Below are 26884 nucleotides of genomic sequence, written 5' to 3'. Positions count from 1 at the left end.
ACTACAGAGTGTCCTGCATAGAAAGTCTTCCGGCTTGTCTGTGCTTCCATTTATTTGCTGATGAAACTTATCACCTCAGAATAAACTCACTAGATTTTTAAAAGAGATGCCAATTTAGACTAACACCCTTAGGTGTCGCCTATGAGAAAAGTAGAGCCAGTTGGCCGGAGACCGTACGGCTCACTCCTATAATCCCAGCACTCTGGGAGGCCGAGGTAGGTGGATCACCTGAGGTCAGGAGTTCAAGAGCAGCCTGGCCAACATGGCAAAACCCCATCTCTACTAAAAACACAAAAATTAGCCAGGTGTGGTGACACAAGGCTTTAATCTTAGCTACATGGGAGGCTGAGGCCTAAGAATCACTTGAACCCGGGAGGTGGAGGTTGCAGTGAGCTGAGACTGAGCCACTGCATTCCAGCCTGGTGACGCAATGAGACCCTGTCTCAAAAAAAAAAGAAAAAAAAGAGAGAGAGAAAAGCAGAACCATAGCACAAGAGCCAGACCTGACCCTCATTCTCTACACTATCCCAGAAAACCACTTCTTTTGGAGCAATTTACAGTACTCACTTAAGAGATTAAAAATACACATGTAAAATGTTACCAAAGTTCCATCACAGGGAAATCAGTTCACATGAAAATGACTTTTGAAGTCAATTCACTTGATCATTAATATCTAACTATAATTAATTGCTTCCAAGTCTGTTTTATCTTTCAATGGAGATAAAATTAGAATATAATGAGTCTGCTGAATTCAAGCTAATCAGTAGGTCAAAAGCAAGGTTAGGTTTCCTGAGAGTCCTTTAGAGTTCAGCAATAAGAATTCCAATTATTTCTTTATTACTTCACCTGCCCACCTGGCAATAAGTCAGTCTCAGCAGTTAAGTCCACACTGACACCAACACTACATAATTGATTATTTCTTATAAGTGTTTCCACGCCTTTTAGAAACTATCTATGGTGCAAAAAAAGTAAAAAATTCTCAGAGGAATATGTTTCCAATTTATTCAAATGTCACCAATAACATTTAACTCTTCAAACCAGGATTATTTGGTTTTCTCCCTGCAGCTTCCCACACGCCTGGTGGGATTCCAGTCTTTCTCAGTTGGAGGAAAGAAATCTTAGCTTGGATCTCTCTTCGGATAGAAAGCTTACAGTCCCCTTTGTGAATCCTCATTTGAAAAATGAGAAGATTGACGTAATAGTAACAATGCCTTTCCTCCTCAACTTCTTTTCTCTTCGTCCCAATGCCCCAGACCACCAACTGCCCAGAGCAGGAAACAGGCAGGGGAAGAGTCCCACACAGGAGTCCCACCAGGTGTGTTCTGAACCTGGCTCATGTGTAAGAAGGAACCAGCATTCAGGCGCTCTGCAGGAAGGAGCTCTCTGGATAAATCCCAGGAGTACAAAAGCAAAAATAAGCAAACATGCAAACCACAATGCCACGTTCATGAGATGACCAATTGCCTCACAGTTGTGTGGTTTTTGTTGTTGTTGTTGTTGTTGTTTTGTAATTGAACAGCTTAAGAAGCATCGACTCTCTCTCTTATGATATTAACGAAAAAGAGAATCAAGTATTTGATACAAATACAGAAAGAATGTTCAATGCTTTGCCAGACGTTAGGATTCTTCTACTTTAAACACTCTTGCCAAATAAATGAGAAGGATGCTTAGAAGTGAAAAAGAAGGTATTGCTTATGGGAAAAATGGATTCAACTAGGCAACGTAAAAGTCAGAAAGTCAACCTTCTCATATCTAATCAAAATACACAGGAATACACTTTGGTTCTGATATTCACATTCCTAAGACATATCTACAATTTATCAAACAATTTGAAATGTTGCAGATTCTTCAAAGAAACACAGGACTACATCCATGCTCTTGTCTTATGAAAAATATACTTGTGGAATCAAAAAGCAAAGAACATTTAAAAATGCAAAACAGGATATTAGGGGCCAAAAGAGTGGTTAAAGATATGCTATATAAGAAAAAGGACAGCAAGCACTGTGTGAAGTCAGTTAGCCCTTTCTTTGGACTTTGTCCTGATTCAGGATCATATGAGCGAAAAAACTCAAGCCCTGTATAGCCATCTGTTCTTTGGGTGCATTAGGACTGGAGCCCATCAGCCAGGGCAAACCCTCACATGGGTGCACAAATGTGGAGAGAAGACTTCCAAAGACTTGGATCAGAGAAAACTAATCATCCCTAGGCTTATTTTTTAATTTTCCCAAACAGTGAGTGTTATTTGTTTTGTGAACATTTACCCCGAGGTGGCGGGAAACATGTATCTGCCACTTCCAGACATACACACTACCCCACGGAGCCAAACGTAGGAAGAACAAGCTGCTCAGTATAATCACATGAGTTCCTCCCTTTCCAAAAATATTACTCTCCGGCATAAAACATTTTCCTGCACATGGATGGCCTCACTTAGTCATTGAGCCCATCCATGGATGCAAAGCTGGAGTGTTCATCACATGCTGTGGGTCCTCGGTTGGCTCCCCACAGCCCTGCACCTGTGCAATATGGCCACTCAGCCCCAACAGGACAGCCCGGGGAGCTCAAGGGGAGGCCCTGAGGCTAGTGTCACCGTGGCCATCACTGCTCTGCAGCCCACAAAATCGGTCAACGCTTTGCTTCACAAAGCTGCTGCAGAGCAGAGTTTACTCTGCAGTGCTCCAGTCCAATCAGGCCTGGGGAAGAAAAATATTCTCCCTTCTGCAAAACCCTCATTTCTCGAGTTGACAATTGCATTTTTTTTTTTCTTTTTTAAGTATTGGTTATCAAAAAATAAGAGAAACAAGGAAAAGAGCCATTTTTAATTTTTAATTAGTTTAACTATTTTTACATTTAAGATTTAAAAAAAATTTTTTCCTGATAAAACCATCAGACCCTTCTTTGTGGGACCTCAGGAAAGAGCATCAGGTGGGCTCACTGTCCAGGGCAGGAATACTGGAGTCAGGGGAAGAAGGAGCTCCCTGGGCCTCCTAGTTTTGAGGATTTCACATCAGACACTTATTTGGCTTTGTTTTTAACCACTTAGGACATATAAGCTAACAAAGGTGAATATCCACACCAGTTTTTTACTAACATTGTAATCAATGCTCCCTTTGGATAAACAACATAACAAAAATAAATATACCAGAAGCAGGAGAGGATAACCCTGCATTTTTTTTTCCATTTTTCCATAGCCCAGGACATTGTCATTCATTTCTGTAAATTGCATGATAAATATTAAATATTAAATATAATACTCAGTCTTCAAGCTGTCTATCCCTCTCCCTCCACAACCCATTGCAAATCACTGGTCTTAAGGGTTTTAAATATTGAATCCATTCAGCCCAGTGAATAGAACTATTTCAAATGTAAAACAAGTTTCTTGCTTCTCCAATGATTGAATTGGGTTTGCTCTTAACCCTGAGGTTCCCAAAACGACATTACATTCTAACATTCCATTGCACCAGAAAGCAGAATTCCAATTTGTAGGTTTTACACAGATGAAAACCTCATCACTGGTCACATCCTTGGGAAGACACCAGAGCCATAAAAGCTTCCATCAAAAGGCTGGTAATTCTGTCTTTAAGAAAAGATAAACTTGCACTGCTAAATAGAAAGTTTTAATTTGAAGGACCTGAGAGTCTAGCTTGAGAGAAAGGACGGTGAAAACTGACAGACAGGCAGAAAAATTGGTATGTATATTGGTGAGTTTTTAAAAGTCCTTTGTTACTAATTTTCCTTACATTCTCACCTTACTGAGGAATTGGATGCCAACTGACATGAGCTCTTATAAAAATCCACCAGCACATCTCCCATCCATAAAAATGACCTCAATCTTCTCCTGTTTCTGATGCCAGCCCTCTTCCTGGGTATGGGGTCTTAGCCCCATTCACCTGCTCAAAAACACAGCCCAGTGAGCCTGCCTTCTTTCCATAACCATTACTGCTCTTCCATCTCACCATCTTTTTTGTTTGTTTGTTTTTGAGATAGAGTCTCGCTTTGTCGCCCAGGCTGGAGTGCAGTGGCGCGACCTCAGCTCACTGCAAGCTCTGCTCCCTGGGTTCACGCCATTCTCCTGCCTCAGCCTCCCGAGTAGCTGGGACTACAGGGCCTGGCACCATGCTCAGCCAATTTTTTGTATTTTTAGTAGAGACAGGGTTTTACCATGTTAGTCAGGATGGTCTCAATCTCCTGACCTCATGATCCTCCCTCCTTGGCTTCCCAAAGTGCTGGGATTACAGGCGTGAGCCACCGCGCCTGGCCCCATCTCACCATCTTAAACACCATCTCTTGATCCTCCACTTCCCTGCCACCTACTGCCCATTCTCCTGTGCCCCTTTGCAGGGCAACATGTAGAAACCATGATCCCCCTGTTGCCTTCAGTTCCTCCCACCTCTCTCGTGATCCCTTGACCTCCAAAACACAGCAATCACCTGTTTTTCCTATGACATCACTAACCATCCCCAAGTCTTCTGATCCGATTCCTCTCTATTCAGATGTCTAAGTGAGGGAGCCCAGACTCACACACTCAACTACTTCTTCTGTATCTCCACTTGGCCATCACACGGACATCTAAACTTAACACGTCCGCAGCTGAGCGCCTGGATTTTTTTCACTACCTCCCAACTTGCTTCTACTGGGGTTTAGCTCCTCTCAGTCAGTGGCACCTTCATCTCACTGTTGCTCAAGCCAAAACCCTGCAGCCTCACTTATCTCTTGTTCTCTCTCTTTCCCTCATTTCCAATCCACCAGCAAATCTTACTAGCTCTACCATTAGATGACATGCAGAATCCACCAAATCTCACTCTCCTGCTGTAGCCCAAGCTGCCAAGATCTCTCTGAGGATTACAGTAACAGCTTCCCAGCTGGTCTCCCTGATCGGCCCCAGCCTTCCAAAAACAGCAGCCACAGCAACCCTAAGAAAACAAGGATATCATGTTCACTCGCTTCAACTTCACTCGCTTACAACAAAACCTAACGTCCTTATCAGGGCCCATAAGGTCCTATATGATCTGACTTCACTACTTCTGTAACCTCATCTGCTATGACTCCCCACTGTTTATTCAGCTCCAGCCACACTGGCGTCTTAGCTCCATACTAGGTATACTCCTGGCTCAGGGCCTTTGCACGTGGCTGCTGCCACGGCCTGAACGGTCTTTCCCCTATTATGCATAGAGCTGGCTTACTCACCAACTTCAGGTCGCCTACTCAGAGAAGCCTATCCAAGACACTGTATGTAAAATATCAACGTTCTCTTCGATGTAAACCTTGTATGACCTTTCACTGCTTTATTTTCTCTTAACACTTATTTTATGTGAAATATTTTATGCTTTATGTATTTATATTATGGTCATTCCTGCCTTCTGGAATAGATATTATATAGCAGGAATTTTAGTCTATGTTGTTCCCTGACGTTCCTCAGCATCTAAAAACCTGCCTGGCACACAGTAGGTACCCACAAAATATTTTGCCCAAGTATGAATAAATGAATGAACAAATGATTGAAAAAAGTTCATTTGGCAAAAACAAATTCACATCTTAGTTTGCAAAAAAAACAAACAAACCACATTATTGGCTTATGACTTATTAACATGTTATTAACTAAATCATATGTAAAGAAGTATTACAATTTCAAATAAAAAACATATATTGCTGTGCTGTCCTACTGGCTTAAAGCTTCCACTTTTATTCAACAATTCAAAAGCATGAAAAACAACAAAAATGTGATGGTCTTGGAGGCAGATTCCAAGCTGCCTTTAGACAAAGACTGTCTGCTGTTGATTATCATATTTTAAGCCTAGCAGAGACACACTCAGAGTGGAACTCATATGTGTGACCTGAATAAACACTAAATATGACTTTTATTTTCTAGTTAAATATCATTATTTATTGTGCTGTTCTGGGGCGACTATACCCTCAAGGGATATTCTCCATCCAACCAAGTACATACATAAAACATTTGTATGAAAAAGATGATAATTTTTCCATTCACAAATTGTTTTTAACAGAATCTTAAAGTAGTTTCTAAAAAAAAAAAAAAAAAAACCAACACTTGGATATTTACCTGTTTTAGCTATTAGGAGAATTCTATTTTAAAGAATTGGCCTAAGCAGTCCATAGGTGGGACTAGAGAACTATTTATAAGTAAACACTCTTCTTTCTTTTGGAGTTGGGCCAAGGAGTAGAAGAAGCCTTGAATACAAGTGAGGGTTATAATATATATCAATTTAACTTTGAAAAGAAACAATTATTTCTTTGATGAAGTGTTCTGTCTGGACGTAATGACCACTTTATACTCATATGCCTCAGCAGGACATACTGGTCAATTGAAAAACTTAATCAGGCTTCTGTCTGCTCCCAAGAGATGATCTTGCTTTTCCTTCAGCTTTTCATTAAGTGATTCTAAGGAAGTGTAAGTACATGATCATTAGCAACAGAAGTTTTCCTAGCAACCCTTATTACTAAAGAATAACCAGAGTACTTAATAAAGCTACAGCCACTGTTGCGGGGCTTCTGGTGGGCATAACAGTCCCACGAGTCCTGCTTAGAAAAAAACTCTGCCCTCAGCCTCGCTGACGCTCTCCAACAGCCGCCCTCCGGGACTGTCTGAGCACTTGGGTTTGAGTACCTGTACTGCCACTTCCAACTGCCGCACATTACACGGTCATTTATTAATGCATTATCTGGCCTCAGATTTCACATCTGTGAAGCAGGGATCATTAGTGTCTGCCCTGTTGTCCACACATAAACGTTTTAACTACCAAGAGAAGTGATGTTTGTGAGAGCAGTTTAAGAACCTGAAAAGCTATACCAAAATGTAATTTTTGTTTTCTTTTTTTTTTTTGAGACAGAGTAGTTCTGTTGCCCAGGTTGGAGTGCAGTGGTGAGATCTTGGCTCACTTCAGCCTCCACTTCCTGGGTTCAAGCAATTCTCCTGCCTCAGCCTCCCAAGTAGCTGGGATTACAGGCACCCACCACCACACCCAGTTAATTTTTGTATTCTTAGTAGGCACAGGGTTTCACTGTGTTGGCCAGGCTGGTCTCAAACTCCTGACCTTGTGATCCACCTGCCTCGGCCTCCCAAAGTGCTGGGATTACAAGCGTGAGCCACCGCGCCCGGCCCCAAATGTAGATATACTTATTATGTGTGTGTCTATTTCTCATAGTCCCCTTCTCATCGTAGCCATTGCCAAGCATATGTCTTCATAATTTTTTGTACCCAGCTATTAATAAATGAATAAATAAACTACTGTTATGTTGTGGATGTGTGACCATGTTAATTTCACTCCCTCCTTATACTAAAGGCTAATCTACCATTAATGAGGCATAATATTTTCTTCTTAAATCATGTGCTGTTTGTATCTCTTCCTTTAAAATCTTCTCCTCCAACCCCAAACAAACAACAACCAAAAACTATCCCTCCTAAAATGAAACAAAACGTGGAATTTTAGACATTGGAAACTGCAATACCAAAGCTTGTGTCCTTTTCAGAGTGTCCCTAAACACTACATAAATTTAGTATTTTACAGGGCATTAATCAAGATTTTAGACATATTAGTACCACAACTTTATTTTTCTAGAGAGATAGGCCTATTTGACAACAGGACTTCAAATTTCACCTTACAAAATTGGTGGTTTAGAAATGTAATGAAATCACATATTCTCAGATTCCAGAATATTCCTTGAATCCTTCAGAAAAACAAATATTAAGTTCATTGGGCTATCAACATTTCCCAAGAACATTATGTTAATCTACCTTATTTTAACATGCTAACCGACATGAAAATACTCTGCAGAAGAACCCTGTAATACATACTGTAATGGAGCTTTCTTCTAAAAATGTGGTGTGTTCTTTGTTTTTTTTTTGTTTTGTTTTTTTTTACATACTTCGACAATTTCATACCTGTCAGAAGAAGGCAAATGGCAAATCCATCTAGTATGGGATAGATTTCTCAGGGTCACAAAAGAAACCAGTATTGCTTGTAACCTCCTCTTCTCCACCCATGTCTCTCCAGGCTCTCATTGCTATTTTCATACAATTCGCTCACTAAAAATCAACACAGTTATCATTGAAATGGCAGACAGAAGCAAACCCAAGTCAACAAAAATGAACCTCATCTTTGTAAAGGCCAAGGAGGAAGATCTGGTCTGGAGCTGCAGGCAGACACAAGACACTGAGAAAACAGGTTTCAAAGCATTTCTGAGAATAGAAAGGATGCTCTCCTTCCAAATGTCTTTACATGAAAAGACTGCCTAAGAGATGGGATGCCCCAAAAAACTAAGTCCTGAGAGCTGAACTGCTAATGAACCTGATGAGGGAGAACAATGGGAGGACAAAGAAAGCAAGAGTTGCCAGTCAGGAAGTTGCACACTGGGCTCCTTCTGAAAAGAGGCACAAACCCACGATCCTCAGGAAGAACAGCCAGGACCTCTAAGACCAGTGAGTGGACAGCAGAAGCACCAATGAAGGGAAGGACAAAGAAGCCACATCCAGTGTGCAGCACACACTATGTGGTCACCAAGTAGTAGCAATTACTGGAATCACTGAACCAGAGCCCCCTGTGAAGCCCACACAACAGAGGTGAAACCACCGCCAGCACAGCTAGCAGCAGCATCTACACTGAATCCTGACAAGAACTGTTGGCAGCTTGTGAAAAAAAGAAAGAAAGAAATCCAGTACTGGTAGGGTTGTGAAAAAATGAACCTTGAAGTTCATTAGTTCATTAATTGACCTTACCATCCTATCTGGTCAAAATTACTAATAAAATATTCTCCCTGCTCTATCCAGTAATTGGGTTGCTTGCATGTCAGAACTTATTAGCTTCAAATTAGAGCTCATAGTTTTAGGGAGAAAAAAAGAGTAGAAAACAGGACAACGATGTTAAAGTGAATTCATGCAGAACCTGTCATCAAAGAAATCATTAACTTAAGCAGCAGCCTGTGGGAATAAAATGAGAGAGTTCCCTGAGCTGAGTGGACAGAGCACATATTAGCCCATGCTAAGAAGCTTTTTAGCCAAATGTCCTATTCCCACTTAGCAGAAGACAACGCCATGTTTTCCTGTCCCAATAAGCACAGCAGCACGCATGTGGAACAGGGAACAGGATGGGTTAATTTTGTCACGGCATCTTGGGCAACTGCTGTCCAACGGACTTTCAGGGCTACAGCCAGGTTGAACTATGAGACCTCTGTCGAGCCTAATGCAGTGGTTCCCTCTGATCGAGCCAAAGAGGACCAACCTAGAAGTCAGTCTCAGTCAGGGACATTTCTGGATGAAACACCTCCCCCTACCTCTGCATTTAATGGGAAAAGGAGAATTACTTGCTTAGAAAAAAAGCAGAATCTATCAGCATGTAATGAGATCCAGCATTACACAGGAACAAGGCTAATGTGTGAAAAGAGTGAGCACATTTCTTTAGGAACACACAGCTAAATTCTAGCTCAGCCTCACTGCACAGATGAGCAAATGAGTGGAGAATGGAAACACTTGAAAATAAATGAATTGTCTTACTGTGTACCCTGACACACGCCACCTTTTTAGACTTGCAGAGTAGAGATGATGAGTGAGGGTAACTTTAGTGCACTCTTAGAAGGCTGCTTTCAAAACCATCACGTCTACAAGCAGGGAGAAATTCAGTTAGATTAACGGTGAGCTCACCTACTGCACATTCTTCAAGATACCAGGGCACAAACGAGAATGAACATTTTTTGCTTTTGAGCTGATAACCGTTGAGCTTAAAATCCTATCATGAAAGAGAAACATAAAGAAGCAGGCCTAATTAAACTCTGTGTCTCAGGGCAGTGATTCTCATTCTTCCCCAAAAGTTAAACAGGAATTAGGGGTTCAGTGAGTGACAACCTTTCATGGGCATATCCTGATTTTGTCAGAACCCTGCACCTGGTGGCAAAGGGAAACACCATAATAATCGGTCACTATCACACCTATTTGAGTTACCAATTACCACACAGGTATAAATAAAATAGACCGTGGATGATGCACAATTTTGAGAGCCAGAGGTGAGGCATGGTCTTTTCCTTGTCAGAACATGTAAGAACAGAAGTAAGGGTGACATTATTATAGGGCTCATATTCAACCTACTATAATTGTTTTAAGTAGCTCTTTTGGAAATGCTAATATCTACCTCTCTCTTTTGCTGCAAATGAGCTGTGTATCAAGTTTCTACGGTGCTCTCACTGCTCTGAGAGTGCACTTGACCAATGTGACCTGGAGAGGGAGCATTTCTGACACTGACATTTATCAGAGTGGACCCTCAGAGGTTAGATGACAGGTTATTAAGAGATTGAAAGTCTCATCAACCTGGCTTTGCTTTTCAAACGTTTCCACATACCTGTGTATCTCCAGACTTGGGCGTTAGTGTGGAAGTGCTTTGGCTAAAAGAATCACCTGCACACATGTAGGTTCAATATGAGACCTACTTCTGGAGTCCACAGCTTCTAAATAAAGTAACAAGAAGGAGAAGAAGACTTTGCAAGTGTGATTCTGTGTGTAGTCAAAAAAAAAAAAATCCTATCTGATGAGGAAGAAAACCGAATCAAAGGTCTGCATTTCTGAGCATGTCTGAGTTTTCATACAGTAGTTCCGTCATCCCAACTTCCTTGTCAAGAATGGACTTGTAATATTAGGTGCCCTAGAGCAAAAATGAAAACATTAAGAGATTAAAGAGAAGTCAGACATCCTTAATCTGAGGCCAATGTACTAAGAAGTTACCTTGAACAATTGCAAAATGCAAAGAATTGTGCAAAATGCAAAGAATTGTATAAAATGCAAAGAATGCCTATTTCTTTTAAAGATGAGAGTAAACTAAAGTTTAGTTAAGTTACAACTCAGTGACTTAGGAACTGAACTGAAGTTGGGGTTTTGCTCTGAACAAAATAATTTATTTAAAGCCAATTAACTGTATAAACACAATTGGAGCGACTACACAAATGCTTTTAAAACTATTTAGAAGTACCCATTTGTAACTAACTGACACAGTAATTACAAGCAGCATCCTACAGGTACTCTACCCTTGAGAGCTTACTCATCATTTTATGGCTGAATCCATGAGAATTCAGATGGTGGAACCAGCTCCCATTGCCCACCTCTCAGAAGAACACCCAGTGTCTGGGGTCAGGCCGGCCCACACAGGTGTCGGGAGGTGAAGAGACACAGAACTGGGGTTGTTCCCTTATATATCCCCTGCCACATACACACCCAGAAAAAACTTACACTCCTACATACAGCAACAACTTTGCTACTCACCCAGGCTTTCTAGTCAGGTTTGGGTTGTGAAATTCTCGGTGCGGCCATCCAGGGCCATCTCCCTCTTCCCGCCATGCCCCAGGACCAATCAGTTTCCATTTCTGTCCACCTAGGAGCTGTCCATGACAAGCTCTGCCCATGGCTTTCCTTCATCCCTGCGACTACGGAGCAACACACCCTGGTGATCCTCTGGTCAGTGCTCTCTCTTCTTCCGTGCTTGTGTTTGAATGATTGAGAAAGCTCGGCACTCTTGCCTAACTCCAGCTTTCCCTGTTTTAAGCCAGGCTGCAGGACAGGCTATTTATCACAGTGCAGGACCAGGAGCCTACAGTGGCTCCCCATTTTCTACCGACTCAGGTGCCAGATCTGCTTCCCACGTCTCACCTCCACCTTCAGTGCCTGTCACCCGCTGCTGTGTACCAGCAGGGAGCTTCGGCTCTGAGAGGCTGGCATCCTCACGGTCTCTCTAAGGCGAGGCTGCGTTCCACTTCTGGATGCGTGTGTTGAGCATATGTCCCTTTCCTTAACAGCCCTCTTCCCCGGCACCACTCTACCTAACCTTACTCATGCTGCCTGTTTATCTCAATGTACCTCCTCCATAAAGCTTCCCTGACCACTTCAGCCATCTCCATGTAAAAGTCCCACAGATGTTACCAGGGCTCCCATACAATTCAACAGTTAGGTCTCTACACGCTATGCAGCTTTCTGAGACTTTCACATTTCAGTCGAGTCTCCCCAGCTGGCTGTGGGCTTTTTTTATTTCAGTGATTATCCCTTTACAGTATTTTTTAATGCATCCCCACATGTTGGGATGTACTCAGTAAATACTCCAAAGACCTAGGATCATAAAATGTTAGAGCTAGAAGGGGGTCTTACTTAGCCTTTTCATTGTATAGATAAAGCAACTGAAATCTGCAGAAATTCACAATGAATTTTTGTCTGAAGAGAACCCAGGCCACCAATCCCCAGTTCAATGCTTTCACACTTCCAATCAACACATTCACTTCAGTCTATGTAAGGTCATTTAGTATCTCTGAACATAAACATTTTCCCTAAAAATAATTCATGATTCTCACTTTTCACTACATTAGTTTGGGCTTTTAAAATTTATTATTATTATTTTTTTTTGAGACAGAGTCTTGCTCTGTTGCCCAGGCTGGAGTGCAATGGTGCAATCTCAGCTCATTGCAAACTCCGCCTCCCAAATTCAAGTGATTCTCTGCCTCAGCCTCCTGAGTAGCTGGGATTACAGGCACCCACCATCATGCCTAGCTAATTTTTGAATTTTAGTAGAGATGGGGGTTTCACCCTGTTGGCTAGACTGGTCTCTAACTCCTGAGCTCAGGTGATCTGCCCGCCTTGGCCTCCCAAAGTGCTGGGATTACAGGCATGAACCACCATATCTAGCCAACTTTTTACAATTTTAAAATTCTTTTGTACTTCAGGTTCGGGAGTACGTGTGCAGGCGTGTTACTTGGGTATGTTGCAGTATGGTGAGGTCTGGGCTTCTCATGAACTCACTACTCAAATCGTGAACATAGTACCTGATGGGTAGTTTCTCGACCCTGGCCCTCCTTCCACCCTTCGCTCTTTTGGATTCTCCAGTACCTGCTGTTTCATCTTCGAGGGTTGGACTTTTCAATAGTATTAATTCAGTCTGATATCACTGATGACAATTTGATTTGCCAGCTCCATTCCCCAAGCCAGTGATGGTTATGGGGAAATGCTCCTGTGAAACGGCACTGCCCTTAGCTGGGTTTGTGTAGAGACTGGGACACTGAAGACAGACCGAACAAATTCCAAGGACACACACACTCTACCGTCACTGGGTCAATGCAACACAGCCCAGACATCCGAGTACAGATGACTAACACAAGTCAACGCACAAAACATAGTTCTGAGTGAAGCGAAAGAGAAAATCTAGACAGGCAAGTTCAGGTGCCAAACATGTCTTTTTAGCCTCATTCAGATGACAAATAACAGGTGTTCCACCAGAGTTGCCGAAAGAGCAAATATCACTTTAGGTCATGTCCCATCAACTACTAACAGAAATTTGCTTTTTTGTGCTCCCCAACTTTCTTAAAATTTTAGGTTTTTTTCTTTCTTCCATCTGGGTTGGTTGGATTTTCAAACATCAGCTGCTCTGCGGTGGAGGGGAGGGTGAGATGGGAGTAGCAGTGCATGACAGATTGTGGATCTACACAACAGCGCTCTTCCCTGCTGTTTGGGGGTGCGAAACGGCTCGGCTCATCCGCACCCGCCCACCCTCCCACTGCGAGGTGCATCTGCTGGAACTGGCCCGTGGGCGACAGACTATTTTTCTGACATGGCTCGTGTCAGAGCACTGGGTGGCAGGTAGGTAGCGACGTGGGCGCTTTGCTACTCAGAATTTCTGAGTCAGAATTTCTGAGTCAGTCTGACACGTAGGCAGCTGCGGAACAGGCTCTCCAGGTTCTTTAATTAACTTAATCCATCTAACCATGGTCTTTAAATAATTCAGTGCCTTGGTAACCCGTGTTCAAACATTTGAAGAATGTTAGTTACCACCATGTTTCAACCTTTCAATTCTAGTTTAAAACACCTTATTTTTCTTCTTGCTATTTACAAGCTGCGACTTCATAAAAAATACAGTATTTGAGGGAAAAAAAGAAGATGTTTAGATGACCAATAATGAGCAAGGAACCAGCCCTATTATACTCATGGGATCATTTCAAACAGTAAAGCAACAATGCAATAAAAATGTAAATCACTCAGGTGTTTTTCTGAGAGTCACACAAAAATCCTCCCATCATTACAAACTGTAAAAATCGTCAATGTGTTTATTTGAACCTGACATACTCCTAAAATGTTTAGATTGTTTGTAGAAAAAAAAAATCATGTTTTACTTAATTACTTCCTAAAAACAGAAACCACCTAGATTCATTTTTTGGTGAAAATATTTAATATTAGCTACTCCTTAAAAGTGATATTTATTTATTCTTTGAATTATATAAAATATAATTTTTATTAAACTATTATATCAAATACTAAATATCATACTGTTAATTTTAAGAAAATATGAAGCACATACTTATTTTTGGGGCTTTTTTTTTTCAGTTTCCCAAACAACCTTTTGTAATATTAAATTAGAAAACAATATTACAGTTTAGGTACTCTTTCTTTGCCTGGAAGTATTTAATACTGTTGTTAAATGTATTCATTAAATGGCAGATCAGCCCGGGGAATTCACATTCTCAATCTGAATGACTTCTTCTTTCTTTTCTACTTACTGATATTCTATTTCTCCTTCAAGGTCAAAATCAGATATCACCCCCAAAAGCCTTCTTCAGCCTCTGCAGTGAGTTAATCGATGTGTGTGATCCAGCATGACACCATGGTATGCTATACCAACAGAAGGCACTGTCACCTGCACTCCAAATGTGGCCCTCATCATGCCCCATTAGGGTTTACTGTGTGCCTTGTGTAGATAGATCCTCCTGGACACCCAAAAGGGATCTCAAGTTCAGCAGGTTCCGGACCCTGCTCCAAATTCTTTATCCAGCACCTTCTCCTTCCATGGCCTTCCTTTGGTCTATAAAGAAGAACCACATTGCCAGAGGCTCAGGCCAGAAACCCTGGGGTCATTCTTCACTCTTCTTTTTTTACCCCTCACATCCAATCTATCAGCAAAGCCAGATGGTTTGGCCAACAATATGAATCCAGAATCTGACCACTTCTCATTATCACTTTTCTCAGCCACCAACAGGCATCGGTGGTCCAATGACCCCCTGGGTCATCAGAAGAGCCTCCTTTTAGGTCTCAGCCTCAGCCTTGCCCTCCTACACCAGCCAGAGTGAACACACTGGAAGAGTCAGATTGTGTCAACCCTTTGCTCAAAATCTCCCGGTGCTTTTCCCCTAGCTCAGATAAAAGCCAGATGCTTTGCAGTGGCCTGGGACATCCTACAACATCTTCCCCCTCCCCTTCTTCCTGACCTCATCACTCCCCTCTTACTCAGCTCCAGCCACAGTCACTTTCTAGCTGCACCTCCAATAGGAGCCTTTGTTCTGGAACACAGCTTCCCAGAAAACTGCATGATGCACTCCCCGCCTCCTCTAACTCTCTATGTAAGTGCCATCTTCTCGGTAAGGCCTTCACGGACAACTTTATGGAAGACTGCAATCCTGGACTCCGCCCCCTTCACCATAGACTAATCACACACTCCCCATCTCCTTTGATCTGCTGTGTTGCTCCTGAGCACCTATCACCACCTAACATCCTGTGCATTTCCCTTAGTTATCTCCCTGTTCATGCTGGAGCTCAGAAAATGATAACCCAAAATGAAGGTCCCAGAAGCAAAAATTTTTCTCTGATCTTCTCCTGCCCTCCTATCTCTCACCCCTCATCCTTCCCCGAGGCTAGCCATAAAATCTGGAATACCTCTTCCCCAAGGTGGATCCTAGAAACCAGAACCGTTTTCCCCAAAGCCAGCCATAAAACCAAAAAATACTCCTTTCTAACTTTTCCTCCACCTTTCTATGTAAAACAGGCCAATGAAATTATATGACCTACCTTGTTTGACTGTAGGTCATAAGAATCCTCATTCCAGAGAGGGTGCTGCCCCACACCCAGAAGGAAGGAATACATGCTCAGAGAGACTGAGAAGATTCTAGATAGGCCTTGCTGGGCTTCCCCACTCAGTCTTGTAAGAATGAGATCATTCCCTTTTGGTCCAATCACATTTTTTACACACCTGTTTATCCTTTCTTGAACTTAAGCATAGAAGTGAATGGTTTCCCCTGTATTTTTGGGTCTTCATTCTGAAGGCTCCCATGTCACGTAAACTATGATCAAGCAACTGTATATGCCTTTTCTCCTATTAATCTGCCTTTTATCAGTTGATTTTCAGTGAACCTTCAGAGGGTGAAGGAAAACTTTTCTCTTGACCCCTACAATTGTATCTCCCACCCCGACCCAGACTGACACATCCAGGAGGGCAAAAGCGATTTTTCTTTTTGTTCTCTGCCATATCCCTAAGTGCCTGTAGTAGTACCTGGTCAACCCAAGTGCTCCACAAACACTCACTGAAGAATGAATGCCTCTCTTCTCTTTAGATCACTTAGGGCCTTTTGTGGTGCACTGAGTACACATGAGGCCCCTCAGATATCCCTGCTTTTATATGAATAGCTTCAGAACCCATTTGGCAATGCAGGCCTCTGTTTCCTTATCTAAGAATAAAGTTATATCTAAGGTCTCTTGAATAGAAATAACATCTTGAGAACTTTCTTTATTTTTCAAAAAAGGACACAGATTCAGATGTATGAAGAAATGTGTCTTAAGATGCTCCTTCTGAGCACCTGTTGAGTCTAGGGATGCCAAGTGAGGCCAAGACAGGTGCTATGGTAACTAGGTGCCAGGTGAGGCCAGGACAGGTGCTATGGTAACTAGGTGCCAGGTGAGGCCAGGACAGGTGCTATGGTAACTAGGTGCAAGGTGAGGCCAGGTGAAGACAGATGTTATGGGAACCAGCAGGTAGAAAGCTAAGTGCTGTGGAGAAAGAGCGGGAAGGGGTCTGGGACAACAGAACCTGAAAAGAACCCGCTTCTCAGTAGCCCCAAGTTCTGTGTGTGCCTGGCTCAGCACGCCCTGGGGAGCACACTTTGCTGGGATAGGGCACTTCTGCCACCTCCCTTCTCAGTGCATACTTCCACTAAAGACTCTTCAGACTCTATTCAGATGAAATGATGAAATGATGAAACCGGTGACTGAATAAGCCCCAAGAGGCTTCAGTGAAGCAGAGTGAATAGGGGACTGGGGCATCAACTTGAGTAAATAGCTTAACTCAGGTCACAGAAACCCCCACATAACAAGGGATGACCATAACAACTGGAGCCTCCAACTCCAACTCTATTGATCATACTCAGAGATACGAAAACTAACATGTTTTACTTTCTCTAAATCCCTTAGAAACATTCTACCTGCTTTTGTTATGTTTTCTGATTTGAATAGTTTTAGGTTTACTTTCTTTTTTTGAAAGAAAACTTTTTTGGCAGGGGCAGTGGCTCTCACCTGTAATCCCAGCACTTTGGGAGGCTGAGGTGGATCACTTGAGGTCAGGAGTTCAAGACCAGCGTGGCCAACATGGCAAAACCCTGTCCCTACTAAAAATATAAAAGTTAGCCGGGCGTGGAGGCATGCACCTGTGGTCCCAGCTACTCAGGAGGCTGAGGCAGGAGAATCACTCGAACCCGGGAGGTGGAGGTTGCAGTGAGCTGAGATTGCACCAGTGCACTCCAGCCTGGGTGACAGAGTGAGACTCCATCTCAATAACAAAAAACAAAAGGTTTCTTTCTTCTTTTTAAAACTGACACATAATAATTTTACACGGTGATACCTCAATACATATAATATACAGTGATCAGATCACGGTAATTACCATATCCATCATCTCAAATGTTTATCATTTCTTTGTGTTGGGAACATTTAATATCTTCCTTTTAGCAACTTGAAACCATATATTACTGTTAACTATAGTCATTCTACAGTGGTATAGACAACCAGAACTTATTCTGCCTATCTAGCTGGAGTTTTGTATCCTATAACAAATCTCTCCCCAGCCCCCCTCTCTGTATCCTTCCCAGATGCTAGTATGCTGGGTTTATTTTTTACTTCTATAAAGCCAACCTTTTTTTTTTCTCGCTGACCATTTCCATTTGTTTTTGTTATCTTCCATTGTTTCTTTTTGAAAAGATAATCCCAGAAGTTAGTACATTAGAAAAACTGTTTGAGATTAACTTTTTTTTAGCTTCCACATGAGTGAGAACATGTTGTATTTAACACTCTGTGCCTGACTTTCTGTCCTCTGAATGCACCAGCCATGATTTCACCAACTCTCTCTGAGTCCCCTGGGAGCTTTCTGTCTAAAATCCCTTCCATGGGTACTAACACCTGAGTCTCAGAGACAGCAGTGGGCAGGCTTTTATTTCACAAAGTATGTCAATCCCAGTCAGAGGAGCCAATGCAAAAAGTTAGACTCTGATTTGGGATCAAGCAGATGGTAGGAAATTAAAAACACTGTCAATGTATAACCTAAGCCAGTTAATCTCATCAACATAACAATCAACTGTTTCATAACTTGAAGAAGGTAAGCATGACACCAGTAGAAAGTCACAGATAAGCCCTTCTGGTCTGATTCAGAGATAATCCCACAGTCCTTTGAGGTGCACAAACTACACCTCCAACTCCTCATTCTCTCTCTTCCTCCATTCAGCCTCAGATCAGGGTCATCACCTTGCAGTATGCTGCTGACAGAGAGTGGACCATGAACTTTGAGAATCGGACAAAAAATAAGGGATCTATGCAGAACAAACAAAGAAAGTCAGAGTACAAACTGAGTCTAGGAGATAGAAGGATCATGGGAGACAATGAAACACCCCAAAATTGCCTGCTTTCCAATAAAGGGACAACCTTTATCTCCTGCCATGAATAAGCCACCTGGGCATGACACAGTCGGTGGAGAACTTCAGCACCTTAGTATTTCACAGATTTGTCAATAATACAATTGGAAGATGTCTTTGGAGAAGAAAACTCAGCACAGTGCAACTCTGAGTATGTCAGAGTGTATGAGGCAGATGAGATTTCTGTCCCTGAAACCAACCTTGTAGTAAGCTGAACCATGTGGAATTGCCATTTTTATGGGTCAAAACAATTGAGGGTTGGCAATTCACATGCTCCAAAGACAACAGACACTCACACACAGCAACGGTCCAATGAGTAATGTCATAAAACAACTTGTTCTGAAAGCATCAGAGTTCCCATTAGGGTACTGGTTCAATCAAAGATTCTGTTTTTGATAGGACTTATAGTTATGTCATAAAAGCAAAGATATCATTTCTTCCAAGTTATTGATAATAGTAGCAGTATCTTTCAGGGGCTATAAAATGACACTGACACACAGCAACAGTCCAATAAGCAATGTCATAAAACAACTTGTTCTGAAAGCACTGGAGTTCCCATTAGGTTACTGGTTCAATCAAAGATTCTCTCCTTGATAGGTCTTACAGTTATGTCATAAAAGATCATTTCTTCCAAGTTAATGATAATAGTAGCAGTATCTTCCAGGGGCTATAAAATAGGCATAGATAACAACAAATTTGTAATTAAAAAAAAAAAACCCAAACCTTCAAAATACTAAAAACTGATATGTTTTATAGACAGGTATGAGTTCACAGATTCAAACACTAAGTATCCATTCTCTTTGACCATTATTGGGTGGAAATGTTTCTAGAATTTATTATATACTTCCCTGCCTTCTTAGGTAGAAACATGCTGAGATATTTTTCTTGATGATTCAAGGACATCGATTATTATATTGTGCCCTAAAACCATGATGCCCCATTCGGGTATATAAAATTGTTTGTTGCAAGACTAAAGACTTAAAGATTCATCTCTTGTCCTCCACTATTTGCGTGGTTTTTGTGCAACTAAATAAAACCTATTATGTACCTCTATATTAGTTTGCTAGGGCTGCCTTAACAAAATACCACAAGCGGGTGGCTTAAACAACAGAAATTTATTTTCTCAAAGTTCTGGAGGCTTCAAGTTCAAGATCAATGTGTCTATAGGCTTCATTTCTTTAGAGGCCTCTGTCTTGGCTTGCAGATGGCCACCTTCTCACTGTGGCCTCATTTTAACTTAATCACCCCCTTAAAGACGTTGCCTATAAATACAGTCACATTTTGAAATATTGAGGTTAGAACTTTGACCTAAGAACTTGAGGGAGATGATTCGGCCCATAACAAGCTCCTATGCCCAGATGTTTTATCAAAGCTCAGGTTCTTAGATATACCTGCGTTCAAATCAAGACCAAGTCACTTCCAGCTTTGCGACCTAGGTAGAGAAGTTGTTCAACCTAAATTTCTGTTTCATCCTCTGTAAAGTAAGGCAATGATACCTACATCTCATCAGTTTGTTGCAATGCATGGAAAAGAATATGTATCAACAATTGCCTGGCACATATAAAGGGTTCAATAAATATGTTATTTTAAAATAAAATTTTAGTTTGTAATTTTTAAACTATCTTTTTATAACCTGCCATGTATACTTCCCCATAGCTGTGCCTTTCCCTCTGTAATCTATAATATTACAGGCTAGAAAACCAGATAATTAAACTTCTAGATTTAAATGTAAAGGCTCAAAATCAAGATCTGTGAATATAGAGCACAAACATCAGAATATGGGATTTTGGATTTCTCTTCTGGCGGATACAGAGTTTGTTTGTTTAATTTTATGTAAATTCTATAGTAGAGATAATATGGTATTTATTGCACATTTTAGATAAGATAATAACAATGTGAAGTGTAGCTTGTTATCATTAAAGGAAAAAAAAGCAGTGACATAAATTGGACCACAAATAAGTGACAACTGAAATAAATATTTGTTTTGAAAGTGGTTGGTGGTGATACACAATTTATTCAATGTTGCATACCACTTAAAACAGCAGCATAAAGAAGTCTGAGAAGCTGAACTTTCTTGTACAAAGTTTCCCAAAAGGAAGTGAAATACTCAGCATACTCTTAGCATACCTTTCAAGTATCATTCTGAAGCCCATGTCAGCAAACTTTTTTTGTCAGACAGTGAATGTTTTAGGTTTTGTGGCCACATGGTTTCTGTTCAACTATTCAACTCTGCCACCTCAGCCGGAAAGCAGTCATAAATGATACAGAAACAAACAGGTGTGGCTGCACACCAATAAAACTGTGTTTATGGACAATGAAATTTGATTTTCATAAAACTTGACTGTGTCAGAAAATACTATTTTTCTTTTTTTTTTTTGACCCAATCATTTGAAAATATAAAGCCATTCTTAGCTCAGGCAGCACAAAAACACGTGGTGGGCTAGATTAGGTCCGGGGGCCCTAGTTTACCCACTTCGTTCTATTCTTTCTCCTCCCCCACCCCACCGAAATGGAGTCTCGCTCTGTTGCCCAGGTTGGTGTGCAGTGGTGTGATCTTGGCTCACTGCAACCTCCGCCTCCTGGGTTCAAGCAATTCTCCTGCCTCGGCCTCCCGAGTAGCTGGGGTTAAGGCATGCAACACCACACCTAGCTAATTTTGGTATTTTTAGTACAGATGGGGTTTCACCATGTTGGCCAGGCTGGTCTTGAACTCCTGACCTCATGATCCACCTGCCTCGGCTTCCCAAAGTGCTGGGATTACAGGCATAAGCCACCATGTCTGGCCCACTTCATTCTATTCTAAAAACTCAACAAATATTTGTTGATGGTAACACATTTGTACTACTGAAAATAATTTGAAAACTAAGGATCAGTCCAGCATCCCCCATTGCCTCTTCCCATCTTCCTTATTTGAAAACTACCTATGTTGTAGTAGCTCCCTACCTGCCTTAATCAAAAGCCACTGTACACCAAGCCCAATTAAGTTCACTTACTGAACACTTTCAATAGAGTTTCAATGCATCTCTTCATAAATAGGAATAAAGCAGTGTCCTGACTAAAGGCACCAGGGCTACCAATGACAGGAACAGGGGCCAGGCATGGTGGCTCATGCCTATAATCCCACACTTTGAGAGGCTGAGGTGGGAGATGGCTTAAGGCAACAGGTTTGAGACCAACCCAAGCAACAAAGCAAGACCACCCTCTCTAAAGAAAAATAAAAAAATTGGCCAGGTGCGGTGGTGTGCACCTGTAGTCCCAGCTCCTCAGGAGGCTGAAGTGGGAGGATCAACTGAGCCTGGGACTTACAGGCTGAAGTGACCCATGATGGTGCCACTGCACTCCAGACTGAATGAGAGGGCAAGACTATATCTCCAAAAGTAAAAAGGAACAGGAACTGAGCTGTCACGTGGATCCCACATTTACAAAGCAGTAAAAGGTACTAAAAGTTTGTATACTGCATGAATAAAAAATTGTACTTATTTTTTTGTTTTTTCTTTTAAGATGAAGTCTTGCTCTGTTGTCAAGCTGGAGTACAGTGGTGTGATGTCAGCTCACTGCAACCTCCGCCTCCCAGGTTCAAGCCATTATCCTCCTCAGCCTCCTGAGTAGCTGGGGCTACTGGCATGTACCACCACGCCCAGGTAATTTTTGTAATTTTAATAGAGACCATGTTGGCCAGGATGGTCTCCATCTCTTGACCTCATGATCTGCCCGCCTCAGCCTCCGAAAGTGCTGGGATTACAGGTGTGAGCCACCGCGCCCGGCCAAAAACTGTATTTTTACCAAACAGTTGTGACAACATGGCCTTGCTTTGGGGAATGAATAAAGAAGTAAACTTTAGTAAATCAACATCACAAGTTGTTCTTAAGGATGAATGACACTGTCCAACGCTTTAGACGGTTACCAAAGTTTAATAATTATTTCTTACTCCCCAGATACCACCTGGACAGTATTTTCTCAATCCTTGAAAAAAGAAAAAAGAAAACCCACAGTATAAAAGTTCTGTAGGAAATTCTGCAGTCTATAATACCTCCTTTTTTTTTTGCATACAACTCTTCTTTCGGAAAAGTACTCTTTCCCTCGTTCTCATGTGATTCCTATGCAGATGTTGCTGTATCTTTTAGAATGAAGGGTGATGGAGTTCAGGGCATGTGACCCCCAAACAGGGCACCTCAGCTTTTGAGAAAATGGCAGAAGCAGGAAGGTCATTCTCGCCTTCCTCTCAACCTTCTCCCTTAAAGCTCTGCCCTTCCTTTGAAGAAGACCCTCATTACAAGGGTCTATACCTTGAGAAAAGGAATATCCTATCCTTGAAGACACAGAGATGCCAAGAAAAATCTGAGCAAATAAGCCTTACTAAATTCCTCCAGTTTATTAGCTTTTTAGATCATATCTTCTTTTTTTTTTTTTTCCTCCAAGACAGACTCTTGTTCTGTTGCCCAGGCTGGAGCACAGTGGCTCAATCACAGCTCACTGAAGCCTCAAACTCCTGGGCTCAAGCAATCCTTCTGCCTCAGCCTTCTAAGTAACTGGGACTACGGGCACATGCCATCATTCTGGGCTAATTTTTTTAACTTGTAGTAGAGACAGGATCTCACTCTTGTTGCCCAGGCTAGAATGCAATGGTGCAATTACAGCTCACTGCAGTCTTGAACTCCTGAGCTCGAGCAATCCTCCTGCCTTGGCCTCTCAAAATGCTGGGAGTATCCGTGTGAGCCACCGTGCTCAGCCAGATCATATCCTTTTGTTCTCCAATCATTCATTTACACAACTGTCCCTAAAAATACATAAGCTTCCCTGTTTATTTGGGTCTTCATTTCTAAAGGCGTCTATGTCATCTAAAACTTACATTAACTAAATGTGTGTGCTTTCATCTTGTTAATTTGTATTTTATTATAAGTTCCCTGGCCATGAACCTTACAATGAGTGAGAAATCTTTTCTTCCCTACAAAGGGAAATAAAGAGATGTTAAATTGTTTGCTAGAAATAATTCAGAGTCTTTGGCAAAGCCCAGAATGAGAAGAACATTGCTGAATTACCAACCTAAGCCTTCTTCCAAATAGACCATGAAGACTTTACTCAGTTCCTTCCAGAAATGGAAGTCAGTACATTCTGGGGTGAGAAGATTCTGACATAAATGCACTCATGGGCCTGTGTTACAATGATGACTACCAATAACAGCATCTTCATAATGCTCATTGTTAGCATTCTGGATAAGTCAAAGATTGACTGTACTGATTAATTGGGTAACAATTATTTCAGTGAGTTGCCATCAAAAGAACTAGAAGTTTTAAGAAAAGAAAAGAAAAAAAAAAGCACAATATGTCTAATATCCACCCAGAAAAATAAAAGGGATTGCAATTCATTTTATTTCGTTGGCGCTTTTCCAGAAAATATTTTCCTAGTAATGAAGTACACCAGCTTTACTCTAAAAAATTGTCTGTTTCCAGCAAGCAATTTAAAGTATTGTTTGTTTCCAGCAAACAATTTAACATCTCTTTATTTCCCCTTGTAGGGAAGAAAAGATTTCTCACCCATTATGAGATTCATGGCCAGGGCACCTACGATAATTTGAAGACTTTAAAAAACATCAAATGAATCAAATAATGGGTAATTATAATTTTGAAACCTTAAAAAATATCAAATGTGTCAGATAATGGGACAGTACAAAGCCAACAGAACAGTATTTTTCATTTAGAATAGTTGTATTTATATAGCAAGAATTCATTGATCTGCTAACTTTACAAACCAAGAGGCACCTTTTTCATTTAGTTTATCCTTAAATGCCCCTTGCACTGATTTCCTAAATGAACACTTGTTTTGCATGAATACAGACTTTCTTAGGAACTACAAAGCAATCTGAACACCAATAATAAGACGTCTATTCTCACGCCACCCCTTTCTTAAACAGAAACTACAACTTTTTCTAATTCTCCCCTGGGTAGAATATCTCATCTGTTCAATATTATGAACAATTTTTAATATTTAGTTAGGCAATACGATGTTAAGACTATACATGAGTCATGAAAAATCCCACCCAGAACAAAGCAAAGCTTTTTCCTCGAAACTGTTGTTATTCTTGCTCTATCCTCACAACAGCATTAATAAGAAAACACCACACACTATAATCATCCTTTGAAATGTTTACCCAACATTGTGACCCAGTTGTAAACTCTGTAGCCCCGTGAAAACACTTACTTCTGGGAAGAATGAATGACTCTCAGTATAGCACAAATATACTCCAAAGGAAAGGCATGGTGACTTCTAAATGATCTGAGGAACAGAGAGCTAGGTAAAGACAATGGAGGCAGAGTTACAGAAAGAAAAATTAAATTGTATTGGCAAGGGAAAAGGCATTCTTTGGAAAGTGAGATAACAGGTCTGTCTTGTCGAGCGCTACATTTAACACAGTTTTTCAGATCTCACAATACAAGCCAGAATTCCACTTCTGTTTATATCAGGGTAGATTTACATCGGTTTACTAACTCACCCCGACCTCTGAATAATTGTTTCATGTGATCTACATGAATAGTGTATTATTACTCATTACCAAGTCATTACCAAGACAATCGACAAGATATAGCCCAAAGGGAATTACACACAATAATTTGGATGGTGGAGAGGGGGTGGGGAGGAAGGAAGAGTTGGGAGTCACACAAAGGGACCTAATTCACCTGTAAAGGTTGAGGGTGGGGGGGGGTTACAAAGTGTTCCTGGCAAAGATATCACAGGGCCCAGGTTCCAGGACGACACTGGTAAGTAGGAAGTGTGTGACCTTGTGCAGGATTGTTTCAAAGATTGGATCTCATAGATCAAAAGAAGGGACTGTGCTGAACGCTCTTTGAGATTCCTCCCACTGTCCAAATACCAACTGATATCTCCACTCAGGGTATGTGCCTTACTAGGTCCGGCTGGGAAAATTGGGCCTTCATTCATCTAATCTGGCACAGTGACCGAGCCCTGGGGCAGGCGCCCGGCCTCATCCTTCTCCAGAGGACGCTCCTCCACGGCCGAGCGCCCCGCGGGTCAGTCGTGCGGGGACGTGGCGCTTTAAAGTTTATGAGGAGCCTCGCACACCTCAAGTTGAAGGAACTGCTGAATCAGGGTGCCCCCATTTAGTCAGATCTTAGGCAATCCTATGGTTCCTTTACCCTCCCTCACCCTTCCTCCTACTCTGAAAAGAAACCGGATCGGCCTGTTGGCCCAAAGGTCACCTGGGAAGAGCAGAGTGATGTCACTCGGCTACCCCCAAAACTGCCTCCAAGGTACAAAAGAGCTGGAATATCTGTGCACGGTCCAAAGGGACGGCAGACTCAGGAAGGTGACCCTTTAGAAGGTATTATCACTAGACTGCACACTCGGCCTCTGGGATGGGGTCAGGAGGAAGGTGGTGAGTTTCCATCATCCCGCTGCCTTGCTGCCCGGCGGCCAGGTGCTGCCACACATTCCAACCCGACAGTTTGGCTTAGGGGACTGCGAAAAAAAGAACTCAAGCGGAGGAAGCACCTGCAGCCACCCAGGCCGGAGTTAGGGACCACTTCCCCAGAGTTACGTACTGCAACAACCAAGCCACGTCTGGAGCCACCTCTCTGGCTTCCGGCTCCGCAGGGCTTGCCCTCCCCGAGTCACCGCGGCAGGGGCCGGGGGCGCCGAGATGAAAGGGGAAGGTCGGAGGGTCGGGAGCACAGTGAGGGGAGGCGGGTTGGAGGCGCCGGGACGGCGAAAGGTGGGGGGTGGGATGGGAGGGTCAGAGGGGCCCGGGACGCCGGGGCCGGGGGGTGTGGGGTTTGGGCGAGGTGGCCAGGGGGCGCGCAGGATACCCTACCTGTGGTGGAGAGCACGGTGCTGGCGAAGAAGAGCGCGGAGGTGAAGTCCCAGTTCCAGTTGCCCGAGGCGTTGCTGAGCACCGACACGCCGTAGTTGCTGGCCTCCAGCACCCGGCCCAGGAACTGCTCGAGCTGCTGCTCGGACAGGCACTCGTGCTCCTCCAAGAAGCGCCGCTTCAGCTTGCGCAGCTCCTGGCGCAGCAGGTCCTCGTAGGGCAGCTCCACCGAGGAGAAGACCACGGCGCCGAAGACCAGGTACAGCAGGTAGCCGAGCACCAGGAAGCCGAAGCACCAGGCCGAGCGGTGCCGCTCCACCAGGCGCACGCACGAGCTGCCCGCCAGGGACTGCAGCATCTTCTCCACCG

At 42.4% G+C, this 26884-nt stretch overlaps 1 protein-coding gene across 1 annotated transcript in view; it reads right to left on the bottom strand.

Moving 5' to 3' along the window:
• The window catches only part of KCNK1 (potassium channel, two pore domain subfamily K, member 1), a 53277-nt gene extending 26399 nt beyond the window's left edge, over positions 1 to 26878 (bottom strand). The window contains exon 1 of the mRNA XM_011935714.1: positions 26519 to 26878. Coding sequence (XP_011791104.1) covers positions 26519 to 26873 — 355 coding nt within the window. The 5' untranslated portion in view covers positions 26874 to 26878. The remainder of the gene's footprint in view (positions 1 to 26518) is intronic.
• Positions 26879 to 26884: the final 6 nt, after the last annotated feature.

Source organism: Colobus angolensis, unplaced genomic scaffold, assembly GCF_000951035.1.
Source record: "Colobus angolensis palliatus isolate OR3802 unplaced genomic scaffold, Cang.pa_1.0 Scaffold148, whole genome shotgun sequence".
NCBI lineage: Eukaryota > Metazoa > Chordata > Mammalia > Primates > Cercopithecidae > Colobus > Colobus angolensis.
This window is presented reverse-complemented; position numbering and strand designations above follow the sequence as displayed.